This window comes from Ranitomeya variabilis, chromosome 5, assembly GCF_051348905.1.
Source record: "Ranitomeya variabilis isolate aRanVar5 chromosome 5, aRanVar5.hap1, whole genome shotgun sequence".
In the NCBI taxonomy this organism is placed as follows: Eukaryota; Metazoa; Chordata; class Amphibia; order Anura; family Dendrobatidae; genus Ranitomeya; species Ranitomeya variabilis.
The window spans coordinates 628,240,627-628,254,818 of NC_135236.1; the positions used below are offsets into that span (position 1 = coordinate 628,240,627).

The following is a 14,192-nucleotide window of genomic DNA, read 5'->3' on the forward strand; positions in this document are numbered from 1 at the left end:
TGGCCGCACGGCCTTGCGCTAGTATCAATCCAAAGTCAATGAGCTCAGTGCCAGTGTGGTCATGTCTGGATGTGGTTAGGGTTTGGCTGAATTGAGCCCCTAGAATACTGGCACCTCCGGTGAGGAGTTTGTATGTGTGTATTCAGGGCCTTGGTGGAAATAAGCCACTAGAATACCGGCACCTCCGGTGAGGAGTTGTTTGCCTGTTTCTCTGACTGCAGGACCACAGTTTTGCTCTGTTTGGTAGCTGGGTACCTTTGTGAGGTTAACAGGGCACAGCATCTTGTTTCTAGTGAATCTGTGGAGTTAACAGAGTTCGCTTATTCCGCCATATAGCGCCGCCATTTGCCAGCAGCAGGTTCCTTTCCTGCACGGTGGACCCCGGGTTGCGAACGCACCTATTAATACATATATATATATGTACTCTGTGCGTTCCGCCAACCCTGTCAGATAGTAGTTCAGCTAGACCTCCCAGTATTGGATATAAAAAAATGTTGGTTTAAAAAACAAGATGAAAATAATTATTTCAAAGATCTTTGACACTGCTTACTTGCATTGTCAAGTTCAAAGGTTAGAGAAAAAAATGACTGACCTGGTCTAATTAATCATAATAACAATATTGTAAATATCTGTTTCCAATATGAGAATATAAGGTAGAAAAAAAATTAACAAAATATTATAGTTTGCTTACAGCTAAACAAGAAAGATTATGAGTCTTGTTACCAATCATGTCTATAAGTTTAATCTGTCACTTGCTAAATTCTTTTTTTTGTTTATAAAAGGGACATTACAACTTTACAGTTTATTAGCTATGTACTATGATTTTTCTATATTCTCTAAAGAAAGCTATAGGTAAATTTTCTATCTTTAACATTTATATATAATTGCCATTTGGGACTTCTGGACGCTGTCTCTGAATCCCATAAGGCACCGCAGCAGTGTGACTTGCGCAGGCGCAAGTGACATGCACGTCTCCACTATTCGCATGCAGGCGCAGTAACAGCCACGTTACTGTTATTGCCCCTGCCTCCTGCCCTTCGGGAACGTTCTTTGTGCCATCTAAATTGTACCGCAAGGTAACTAGAGAATATCAAGACTCTGTACTTCCTGGCCACCCAGGTGGTAAGGCAACCGCGGAACTCCATTCTAGTTGTTTTTGGTAGACAGGGTTACATCGGCATGTAGTTGAACAAGTGTCTACCTGCAATGTTTGCACACTTGTGTACTTGTGCAGGACCATCTGGTCCTGTTTCGCCACTACCTGTTCCTCACAGGGTCAGGAGAGGCCGGTATATATGTATGACTGTCAGTAAACGTGTGCCGGGTCCGAACCTGGATGTGAATGATCTTGTGTGGCTGTCTACCAGGAATTTCAGGTTGAGGGTTCCTTTCTGGAAGTTGGGACCTACATTCATTGGTTCCTATAAGATAACCCCCGTCACTAGTCCAGCAGCTTTTCGTCTTGAGCTACCTCAGGCTCTTAAGATCTACAATGTTTTTTACAGGTCTTTGCTCAAGAGATATGTGGAGCCCCTTGAGCCCTCACCCCTACCACCTCCACAATAATGGTTGTTGGAAACCTAGAGTTTCAAATTTCAAGGATTATAGATTCTCGCCTCCAACGTTATTCCCTGCAATACTTGGTGAATTGGAGGGGTTATGGTCCAGAGGAAAGGATGTGGGTTTCTGCATCAGAGGTGAATGCCCACAGGCTGGTTTGCTTGTTTCACAACTCTTATCCAGAGAAAACTTGTGCTGAAGATGAGGGGTACTGTCACTGGTGTGTCAGAGGCTGCAGACCGTTGCACTGCATCTGACTTCAGTAGGTCTCAACATTTTGCTTTTCAGACTTATTCCTGGCCCTTCTGACTCTATGACCCAGTGGCAACTTTCCTTCTACTCTAATGGACACACCTGCACCCAGGTGTTTATAACTCCCAGCTTGTTGCTGGGAGTTGCAGGTGATATTTCCATTTCCATTTCCCAGTTGAGGCTTGGAGCTATAGCAGTCGGCTATCTTCCTCCTTGTTGTTTGGAGAATGTCTGTGTTTCTCTCTGAGTCTACTCAAGCTAAGTGTTCCCCTTGTTTGTGTATCCCATCTGTCTTTAGTTATAGTGGGGATTGACTAGTGCTATCCTGTCATTCCCTATGCAGGGCTTACTGCTAGGGGCAGGCATGGATTAGTCATCCTGCTTTTCCATAGGTGCAGAACCTATATAGGGACCTTAAGGCAGACAGGGTGACGTTAGATTTGCCTAAGGGTCTCCACTCGTCCCCTTCCCTAGTGTTGGGTTCCCTTCCCCTTATCCCTTCGTGCTGGAGTTAGCCTTTCCTACACTGTGCGTGACATTTTGTTGTTCATTTTCTTTTAATTCTGCATAGCCTTTAATTCTGTTAGGTTATGCAATTCAGCCTCATAACCAAAAAACTGCAATATCTTTGCTTAACGCTTTTAAATGTGTATAGAAAAAATTGTCTTCTATTTCCTACATATTAATATGTTATTTTTTGGTATTATTATTATTATTGAAAAGGACAAAAAGGAAAAATGTATTTCTTTATGTTAAGAAATTCTTAAAACTATTTAATAGTTGGTGTGAATATGAAAATTGGACATGATAATATACAGCAAATTAAAAGAGTGCTCAAAAATATCAGTAAAACGTATTCTAAGAATTTTGGTTTTATACTAAGAAAATACAGGAAAGATATTTGTACCTTGTTAGCCAGTAGATAGAAAAATATTTAGAATTGAGAGTCCTCAGTGGTTCATACCTTTTAATGGCTAACTCAAAAAAGCTTGCAATTTGTTACCATCTTTTCAGTTAGCCATTTAAAGGTATCATCCACTGAGGACTCTCAATTCTAAATATTTTACTAACAAAATAATCATTTAGAACATTGCAATTCTGTATTTTCACCTCTGAGCGCCGCTGTTTAACCACTAAAAAGAAAAATACAGAGCTGAAAATCCACTGGTATTTTTCTCTGCCCCATTCATTGCTGATCTGAAGAAAGAACAACAGACATTTTCTGGATTCTCTTGGACGCAGAGCGAAGGATTTATTTTAAAAATAGAATTAAAAATATCTTGCAGATTTTTCTGCTGAATATTTACATTGGATGATAAAAACTTACTGTACATTTTATGGAAAATTGATAATCATTGAGGATGGACAAGCTTCGATCTCCTATACGAGACTACAAAGGAACCAGGTGGCAAGTAATATATCTCTTATTTTCTTATCTGTATTCAATCTCTGGTCAGATTCATTATTCCATTGTAGAAGAGATGAGGAAAGACTCTGTTATAGCAAATATTGCAGATGACCTTGGATTAGATAATAATCAGCTCTCATCTAGAAAACTGAGAATTGTATCCAGATCAGCAGAGAGATATTTCTATGTAAACGTGGATAATGGCAATCTGTATATTAAGGACAGGATAGACAGGGAGACATTGTGTAAGAGAGCAGCATCATGTTTTTTAAGCTTTGATGCTGTGGTTGAAAATCCTTTTAAAAATTCTAAAATCAAAGTTGAAATTCAGGATACAAATGACAATTCTCCACAGTTCTATCAAGATAATTTTTTATTGAAAATAATAGAATTGACATCACCAGGATCAAGATTTGCTTTGCAAAGTGCAGAAGATCCAGATATTGGTAGTAATTCAGTGCAGACATACAAGCTCAGTCATAATCAGTATTTTACACTTACTGAGAATATCAGAACAGATGGGAGTAAATATCCAGAGCTTGTCCTGGAGAAACCATTAGATCGAGAATCACAAGATATTCATGAATTAATACTAACAGCCTTGGATGGAGGAAATCCTATCAGGTCTGGAACAACATTACTAAAGATCATTGTTATAGATGTCAATGACAATGCCCCCCTATTTAGTCAGGATATGTACAAAGTTTCCTTAAAGGAAAACATCCCAGTTAATTCTACAGTGATCATGTTAAATGCTACAGACACTGATGAAGAGATCAATGCAGAGATCACATATTCCTTTATTAAAACATCTGGAAATATTCATCACTCGGGAATATTTAGTATTAACTCAATTACTGGTGAAATCAAGATGAATGGAAACTTGGATTTTGAAGTCACTGATAATTATGAATTGTCTGTACAAGCGAAGGATGGAGGAGGCCTTGTAGCTCATTGTAAGGTTCTGGTGGAAGTAATAGATGTAAATGACAATGCTCCTGAGATATCCATCACCTCATTGTCTTCTCCTATTCCTGAGGATTCTGCTCCTGGAACAATGATCGCTCTGATTGAAATTCATGACCAGGATTCTGGAGATAATGCAGATGTTGACTGCCAAATTCATGAAGATATTCCCTTTAATTTATTGTCATCAGACACTTACTATAGACTTGTTTTAAGTGCTGCCATAGACAGAGAGAAAACATCTTCTTATAATATCTCCATTATAGCCACAGATAGAGGATCTCCACCTCTTTCCAGCACACGAGTTCTCACATTGGATGTATCAGATGTCAATGACAACCCACCAATATTTTCTAAATCTACTTATGTGGCTTATGTGTCAGAGAACAATTTACCAGGAGCTTCAATATTCAGTATACAAGCCTCAGATCCTGACACTGGAGACAATGCTAGAATAATTTACTCAATTTCCAGCGCCATTACAGAAACTCCATCAATGACATCTTATCTCTCCATCAATATAGAGACCGGCGTTCTCTATGCTCAAAGATCTTTTGATTATGAGCAGAACAAGGAGTTTATAATAGAAGTCACAGCCTCAGACAATGGATCCCCCTCTCTGAGCAGCAATGTTACACTATTTATCCACATAGTGGACCAAAATGATAATGCACCAAAGATCTTATACCCATCACCAGATACTGGTGGATCAGCTGTGTTTGAGATGGTTCCTTTTGTTTCTGAGCCTGGTTCTTTAATAACTAAAGTGGTGGCAGTGGATGCAGACTCTGGACACAATTCCTGGCTCTCTTATCACTTCATACAAGCTTCAGACCTTACTTATTTTGTGATAAATCAGCACTCAGGTGAAATCAGAACATCACACATTTTTCAGGAAAAGGACATGTTAAATTACAAGGTTGTAGTGATGGTGAAGGACAATGGACATCCCACTCTCTCTGCTACAACCACCTTAAGTCTTATTATTGCAGATGACTTTCAGCAGGTTGTTCCTAAGCTCAGCAACAAACTGAAAGATGAAGAAACTCAAAGCTACTTACAATTCTACTTAGTGGTTGGACTTGCACTTATTTCTTTGCTCTTTATAATAACTGTGATGGCGGCAATTATATCCAAATGTAAGCAGCCAAAACCATTACCGGCCTTCTCTTCTCTCTCTACAAATCTGTATCCTCCAATTGATCCCAGGACCTTCTCCATGTATAGTGATGGATCGTTACCTTTACCATACTCATATAATATGTGTGTGGCACTAGATCCTGCTGAGGGGGACTTTACTTACATGAATCCAAGTGGAAATGTTCCTGTGGAAAACCTGATTGATGCTGATAATACAGAACAAGTAACTGGGCTTGGTCCAAGCATTAACCAGGTAAAACTTATTCCTTTGTATGCTCAATAGATGATTCTATAAATTGCATTGTAACTTTAAACATTACAAGATTAATTTCTATCACTGTATGGGTTTCTAAGAGAATAATTTTTATGGAAATTATTGTTTTTTGACCACAGACATACACATTATTGTTACATTTATTATTATTTAGGATATATTTTCTTCTTTGGTCAGTTGTCAAACAGAGAAATGTTTCAAAATCTTTAAAGGGAGCCTCTAAAATCTTTATATACTATTTACCTGCACATATAGTTATAATCTGAAGATAAATAGCATTTAAATACTATGTAGCTTGCTTACTGGAGCAGCAGCTTCAGGGAGAAGTGAAGTTGTGTTCTCTTTGCAGCTGCTTGATTACAGTTATCAATATTGTGCAGAAATCTGGTACAGTCACTACTCACTATACAATGAGTAGAATCACTACTCGGAAAGTCCATTTAAACAAAGGTTTACAGGTTCAATGCTTGTCCATAGTGTGTTCAAAGAACCATGAACGCTACCACAACCGCCCCAATGTGCATTTCGCACTGATGCTTTTTCAAGGAGAATGGGTCACATATTCTCTTCTACCACCCTCTAATATCTGATGTTACTCACATGTGAGCCAGTCACAGCAGCACATGCCAGCCCATGATTAGTTGCCCGCCAGGGCCGTGGGGTACCCGGTACCAGGTCCGGTGTTCACAGGGGGATGTCACGGTGGTGACCCGGTCTGTGGCCCTGGGCACCCATGTAAAAGGCGAAATTGATTAAAGTTTATGTTCGTGACGCCACCTGTGGTATTCAGTCAGTGGTGACCGACGCTGCTTTAAGGGGTCCTCTGGGGTGATGTTATGGCAGCTAGATGGTATAACTTTCCACAGGTGAAGTGTATCCCCAGGGCACCCGGTGTGTAGATGGAAGATGGTGAATAGTAAAGAATGAGGACACAGGTTTGCAGTCTCTTTACCTGGCTTACTGAAGACTTCAGGCAACCACAGTCCAGGGTACCAGATCACAGGGCAGGCAGGGTCCGGCCGGCTTGGAAGCGAATCCAGAGTCTCCATTACCAGGGGGAGTTAAAAGACTTCCTCTAACGTGGTGGTGTTGTACTCCCTTACTATGACTTCAGATAAGGTCCTCACAGTTCTCTCTGTCACTCATATAGGATAGGACAATACCTGTATGACAGGTAACTCGAGCCTTTTTACAGGGACTCCAGCACGCCCCGGGCTCTATGTGTTACTATGTCTTCAGGTGTGGGGTGGACAGGCAACTTGCAATTCAGCTGTCCTGCCAGTCTCTGCTGTGTCTTAGAGTCCTACAAAAGCCTTGGTGTTCCGGCTACTGGTAATCTGCACTTTAGAGGGAGATAGTTCATTCGCAGCTGGTCTCCCTTGATATTTCTCTCCTGTGCTTCGCTCTCCTGCATGCTCACTGAACGATGTTCTTTCCTTCTGTATGTCTCTTTCTCCAGTGGCTGTAGTACCTCGGACTACAGGAATCCTTCAGACCTTCTGACACTCTATGTCAATTTGCTCTCTTCTCTGTCTGTAGCTTTCTGAACCCTTTCCCTCCAGATCAGAATGTAGTTATAGGGGAGTTCATCCAAAACTAGGCTTAGAGTTCCCCTTTCTGGCCTGGAGTGTGAACATGTTGTATGCATTGTGATTACCTTATAAAAGGTATCCTTCATTGCTTCCAAACGTAACATCACTCTCCCCATGAGGAAAGCAATGTCACTGTGACAACCAGGACCGTGGGGCATCACACCAGCACCACCCCAAGGTCCTAAGTGCATCTCGTTCTTGCACTCATCTTCGGCATGTGTCAGGGGAAAAATATATCGGTGATGTCAAAGACACATGCAGGTAGTTAAAAAGTCCTTTACAAATGCAGGCATGCTAAGTGTGGTGCGCATGCACATATGGGTGCCATCTTTGTGAAGTCTGCTGGAGGAAGCCATTTTTCTGTTGTCCATGTAAATTGTATAGTTGAATAAGATATGGCAAAGAATAGTTATGGATGCCATCTTAAATGAGTCTATAGGGTTCCTCCATCTTACCTAATATTGTTGATAACTTGAAAGTAGCAACATCTAGTGAAAATGGAAGCAAGTGCGTGTAAGAAGTATGAAATACTAAGGTGACAATACACTAAAAATAAAGATGTGTCAAGTGTATTATCCATACAAACGATATCTCATAGTGTTAAGGCTAGCGGAACGCACCGAGTAAAAATAGATGTTATTGGTGTGTTCGCAGCCCGGGGTCCACCGTGCAGGAGGAACCTGCTACTAGCAATTAACGGCACTATATGGTGGTTTAAGTGAACTCTGTTACTTCACAGAGTTGCACGGAAACAAGACGCTGTGCCCTGTTAACCCCACAGGAGTACACAGCTAACTGCCGAGCTGAAGGCAGTCTGTGGTCACACACACATACAATCTCCTCACTGGAGAAGCCGGTATTCTAGGGGCTTATTTCAGCCGGGGCCCTAGATCCACACACACAATCTCCTCGCTGGAGGTGCCGGCATTCTAGGAGCTTATTTCAGCTGAGTCCCTGAACACACACATAAATGTGACCACACTGGCGCATGCACAAAACTGATTCAATACTAGCGCATGGCCGTGTGGTCATGAGAACCTTAAATAGCTGCAGCAAGAACAGGACCTTCCTAGAAGGACCAATGAGAGGCTGCTACAGAGCCTGAGCACCTTCAGGACCTTCCTGGAGGACCAATGGATTTAGCTGCAGTATCTGAACATGTGACCCTTGATCTCCACTGAGAGATCTTACTCTGGGCATGCTCAGAATGAGAAAAGCAGGACTTAGTCCCAGAAGTGTCTGCTCGCCACTGCCCAGTACTGGCTTTAATGGCAGAATCTGGAAAAGCAGCAGTAACGCTTTGGACAGAGTCAGACTGAGCAAGATGCTGGGACCGACGTCTCAGCTGAGCAGGCTCCACTGCGGTTGGAGAAGGATGGGAGACCACAGCGGAGATGGCTTGAGATTCCCCCTGTGCAGAGGCAGGATCTCGACCCCTAACACATAGATTCTATAGAGACATCAGTATTCTCTAATACCCTTATATATAGATAGCCATCATAGAAAGTAATTAGAAAAGATGGAAAATATCTAATTAAGAAAAAGGATATTTGTGAGGGCTCATCTAGATCAACTCCAAATAGACAGTATCATTGCTGCAAAAGAGAAAAAAGGGTACCAGATGTGAAATTAATAAAGTTCAAGATGAAAGATGCAATTGAGCATGTATAAACAAAAAGAAATAGTAGCATAATTGTTTTATGAAGTGGGGCTTGGCACAATAGTGCAAAAACAGCAGGAACATGTCACACATAGAATTAATACAAAATAAAAATAAATGGCATAGAGTGCATGCTGCTAATATATATGGAATAGATCACCCTCCAGGTAATTTAAATAAGTTCCACGTTTTTAGAAATATACCACAAAAGAAAGTAGGAGAGAGGTGAGATATTTAGGGGAAAAGGGATAGGTAGGGGCAAAAATAGATGGAAACGGGAGTAAGTAGGGGAAAGGTAAAATCATGAAACCAGGAAAAAGAACAATTAGAGTAATGAAGTTGATGGACCATGTGCATCCGTAAGGGAAAGATTCACATAAATTGGATATAAAATACCTCATGTGCAAATTTTTGTGCCATAACAGATTTTACAAGGTGAATAGTTTTATGTTTTAAGAGGACTACCTCTAAAAGTAAATATGATTTTATAAAAATCTTACAGTTCAATTTGTGCATTGCTATATCATATTATACAATTTATAGCCATCTAAACTTGTAAACTAACCTTTCAGTGAAGAATATTTACCAAGCAGTAGCTTTATCTGCGGGATATATTCATGCTCTCAGCCATATCAAAGTTTCATGTAAAAATGTAATTTGATTTGACTATGTGCCCAATACATTTGTTTCCTTTTACCAATGTGAATACTTTTCTGCCCAATTTTTACCAAATATATCTGAATCTGGTGCATCAGAAACTGTTCTTAAAAAGGATTACTGTTTAATATGTGGTGGTTCCTTACAAATTATAAAATAGTTTTGCTGGGATACATTTATATGGATACACTTAAATAAAATGGGAATGGTTGGTGATATCAACTTCGTGTTTGCGGCACATTAGTATATGGGAGGGGGAAAACTTTTCAAGATGGGTGGGGACCATGGCAGCCATTTTGAGGTCGGCCATTTTGGACCCAACTTTATTTTTTCCAATGGGAAGAGGGTCATGTGACACATCAAACTTATAGAGAATTTCACAAGAAAAACCATGGTGTGCTTGGTTTTTACATAACTTTATTTTTCATGAGTAATTTATAAGTTTATGACCACTTAGAAAATGTGTTCAAAGTGCTGCCCATTGTGTTGGATTGTCAATGAACATGAACAGTTTCCTGGAAAGTGGATTGGTCATCGTGGGACAGTTAAATGGCCACCAAGGTCTGACCACTAGGGTTGAGCGACTTTTATTTTTATAGGATCGGGTCGGGTTTCACGAAACCCGACTTTCTCAAAAGTCGGGTCGAGTGAAATCGGCCGATCCTATAAAAAAGTCGGGGTCGGGGTCGGCCGAAACACGAAACCCAATGCAGTGCAATGGGATACTATGGTTCCCAGGGTCTGAAGGAGAGGAAACTCTCCTTCAGGCCCTGGGATCCATATTTAAGTGTAAAATAAAGAATCAAAATAAAAAATATTGATATACTCACCCTCGGACGTGCCCTGGTACTAACCGGCAGGCTTCCTTCCTAAGAATGAGCCCGTGAATGACCTGCGGTGACGTCACGGCTTTTGATTGGTCGAGAGCGGTCACATGGACAAGCCGCGACGTCATCTAAGGTCCTTCACGCACTCATTCTTAGGAAGGAAGGCTGCCGGAAAGAAGCAGGGCACGTCCGAGGGTGAGTATATTCCTATTAGGTATATATATATTAGATACCGCAAGAGGCAGGAGACGCGCGCATTTTTAAAATTAGTCACGGCTTGTGATTGGTTGCGTGCCGCCCATGTGACCACGACGCTACCAATCACAGCAAGCCGTGACGTAATTTCAGGTCCTCAATGCAGAAATAGGCATCAGGTCCTGAAATTACGTCACGGCTTGCTGTGATTGGTTGTGTGCCGCCCATGTGACGTAATTTTAAAAATGCGCGCATCTCCTGCCTCCCGTGACGTCACGGCTTGTGATTGGTCGCGTCGCCCATGTGACCGCGACGCGACCAATCACAAGCCGGAACGTAATTTTAAATTCCTGAATGCCTAGAATTAGGCATTGAGGACCTGAAAATTACGTCACGGCTTGCTGTGATTGGTCGCGTCGCGGCCACATGGGTGGCACGTGACCAATCACAAGCCGTGACGTCACGGAAGGAAGTAAAAGCGCGCATTTTAAGCAAAGAACGCTGCCGGTTCCCTCGGTGAGGTCCAGGCTGCGTCGGAGAGGTGAGTATAGCAATATTTTTTATTTTAATTCTTTATTTTACACATTAATATGGATCCCAGGGCCTGAAGGAGAGTTTCCTCTCCTTCAGACCCTGGGAACCATCAGGGATACCGTCCGATACTTGAGTCCCATTGACTTGTATTGGTATCGGGTATCGGTATCGGATTAGATCCGATACTTTGCCGGTATCGGCCGATACTTTCCGATACCGATACTTTCAAGTATCGGACGGTATCGCTCAACACTAATCATGAAAGAATGAAGTTATGTTAAAACCAAGAACACCATTGTTTTTCTTGTGAAATTCCCAATAAGTTTGACCTGTCACATAACCCTCTTCCCATTGAAAAAATAAAGTTGGATCCAAAAAGGCTGACTTCAAAATGGCCACCATAGTCAGCACCCATCTTGAAAAGTTTTCCCCCTCCCATATACTAATGTGCCACAAACAGGAAGCTGATATCACCAACCATTCCCATTTTATTTAAGTGTATCCATATAAATGGCCCACTCTGTAGTTCCATAAACACATTCAGAATTTGACTTATTGGATATGGGGTTGCTTGGTTTCCAAAAATAAGATAAATATAATTTATTTTTCATGGATTTTTGTAGCAGATTGCTTAACAATAGCGAAAAATTGAAAATCAGACAGACCTAGTCTAATCAACCAGCCTATGTATATATCATCTTCCAACTTATATTCCAATTGTAATGTAATAATGATATTAAAACAGAAACTTAATCATTCTTATGTAGGAAAAACAAATAAAAATTCATAGTTGTTAAAGTGCAAATGAAAGTTATTGCTTCTTTTTTAAAACATTACCTTTATACATGAGCGAATCTGCCAAAATTAGAATTGCCAGAGTCGCTTTACTTGAGCCATTAAATTCGCTTTGCTTTGAATTTATTCATCATTGATCGAATTACTGGTAAAATCCATTCATTATGCTCAAAGGTTTCTCTAAGCCATAAAACATACTATTCAGAGGGTTACAAAATATAAAATATTATATTCATCTTGCCTCTCACCTGCCTTGCTCCCATAGTTGCCTCTCTGGTTCTCTGATGGCTTGCTTCCCTCGGCTCCAATCGTTGTTTCCAGCTTTAGTCATTTTTACTTTGAAGTCCCTATATTCAATGACCCAGACATCATTTGTTGCCTAGTCAATGCTTGATGCACTGAAAGTGAAGACAGAACAGAAGACCAGAACCAGAGGAAGCAAGCCTGGAGATGACAGTGGGGACAGCTGAGGCACCGGGAAAGGTGAGGAGCAAGGCAAGCATTTGTTTTTTTAAGCCTTTAGATTAAGTATTAATAAATTAATTGAATAACAAAAAAATCAGATTTTGACGAATCTGAGTTTTATGGGGCAATTTGAAGCAATTTTGATTTGTCTTAAATTGATTTATTTTCTCTATATGTGTTTAGACTTTACTATATGCCATTTATGCACCATGGTTTTTCTTTACTCTCTAAAGAATACCTCAAAATATTTCTGTATCTCCTCAAAGTCAAGTAAATTAAATATGGTGCATTTACAAATTAAACCTTTCAAAAAAATTGAAATTCAAAAGTTATAAACCGTATTTTCAGTTAGAAAAATTAGCCTAAAAATATTCAAGCAATAATATATAAAACACTACTGGGATAGTAGATTTTCATTGCTCTTATTCATGAGATACAATTCATTTCACACTGTGTTACTGCACTTTAAATTGACTTTATATGGTGTTAGTGGTGTTAACATACTATTTCCATAATTCAGTAGTCTACTATCTGCAGTGGGCAAGGCCACATGGCTTGTAGTGCAGGAGATCTGAAACACAGGTATAGAATTATTTGCCTTTTAATTAAAAAAATATCTAAAATCTGTTGCTTCCATTTTCATAATTGCTGATGCCTCCCAAAGACCAATAAAAGATGAAGTCTCTAACTACTTTCAAATTAGATTTACTTGCTTGTTCTGAGCTGATGGCGAATCTTTTACTTTATTTTTTGTCCTACTTTGAAAAAAATCACTGTTGATATTCTGCTTCCATAAAAAAAATTATTTTTCAATTCTAGACTTGCCATTACATAGTTTTTTTATATGACTTCTGAATATACAGTAAGACTAAAGGGAGTCTGTCAGCAGATTTTTGCTATGTAATATGAGTGTAGCGTGATAAAAGGCCAGAGACCCTGATACCAGAGGTGTGTCACTTACTAGGCTATGTGCTGTACTTTCAACAAAGTCAGGGTTTTATCAGCAGGAGATTATCACTGGAGGACTAGTTGCTTCGTGACATGTAGTCCTTCTATTCTGTGCAACCACGCCCCACCACTGATTAGCAGCCTTCAGACGAATTACAGTATATACAGAAAGCTGCCAATTAGTCATGTGGGTGGGGTTACATAGAGCTCAGCAGTCAGAGAATTGGTAGACCAGCAGCAGAGAAACAGTGATTTTATTAAAATGACAGCAAGCAGCACAGAATGTGACACATCTCTGAAATCAGAACCTTTTCCAGACACCATGCTGCTCTTAGATTAACACACCTACCAGTACACTTTTGGACTCTTACTGTCAACCACGTAGTATATTGCCCAGTGACGTAGTATATTGCCCAGCCATGTAGTATATTGCCCAGCAATATAGTATATTGCCCAGCCACGTAGTATATTGCCCAGCGACGTAGTATATTGCCAAGCCACTTAGTATATTGCCCAGCCACATAGTATATTGCCCAGTGACATAGTATATTGCCCAGCCATGTAGTATATTGCCCAGTCACGTAGTATATTGCCCAGTCACATAGTATATTGCCCAGTCAAGTAGTATATTGCACAGCCCATATAGTATATTGCCCAGTCGCTTAGTATATTGCACAGCCACGTAGTATATTGCCCAGTCACGTAGTATATTGCACAGCCCACGTAGTATATTGCCCAGTCCCGTAGTATATTGCACCGCCCACATAGTATATTGCCCAGCCACATAGTATATTGCCCTGCCACGTAGTATATTGCCCAGCCACATAGTATATTGCCCCGCCACGTAGTATATTGCCCAGCGACGCAGTATATTGCCCAGTGACGTAGTATATTGCCCAGCCACGTAGTATATTGCCCA

The 14,192-nt window shown here is 40.5% G+C and overlaps 1 protein-coding gene across 5 annotated transcripts in view; it reads left to right on the top strand.

Annotated features, from left to right (window-relative positions):
- Nucleotides 1–14,192, top strand: part of LOC143776626 (protocadherin gamma-B1-like) — a 472,349-nt gene that overhangs the window by 81,102 nt on the left and 377,055 nt on the right. The window contains exon 1 of one of the 5 annotated variants that reach the window (XM_077266188.1): nucleotides 3,019–5,579. The exons of the other annotated variants lie outside the window; for them this stretch is intronic. Within the exon in view, the coding sequence (XP_077122303.1) occupies nucleotides 3,174–5,579 (2,406 nt within the window). The 5' untranslated portion in view covers nucleotides 3,019–3,173. Of the gene's footprint in view, nucleotides 1–3,018; nucleotides 5,580–14,192 lie in introns of those variants that run through there. 5 annotated transcript variants of the gene reach the window in all.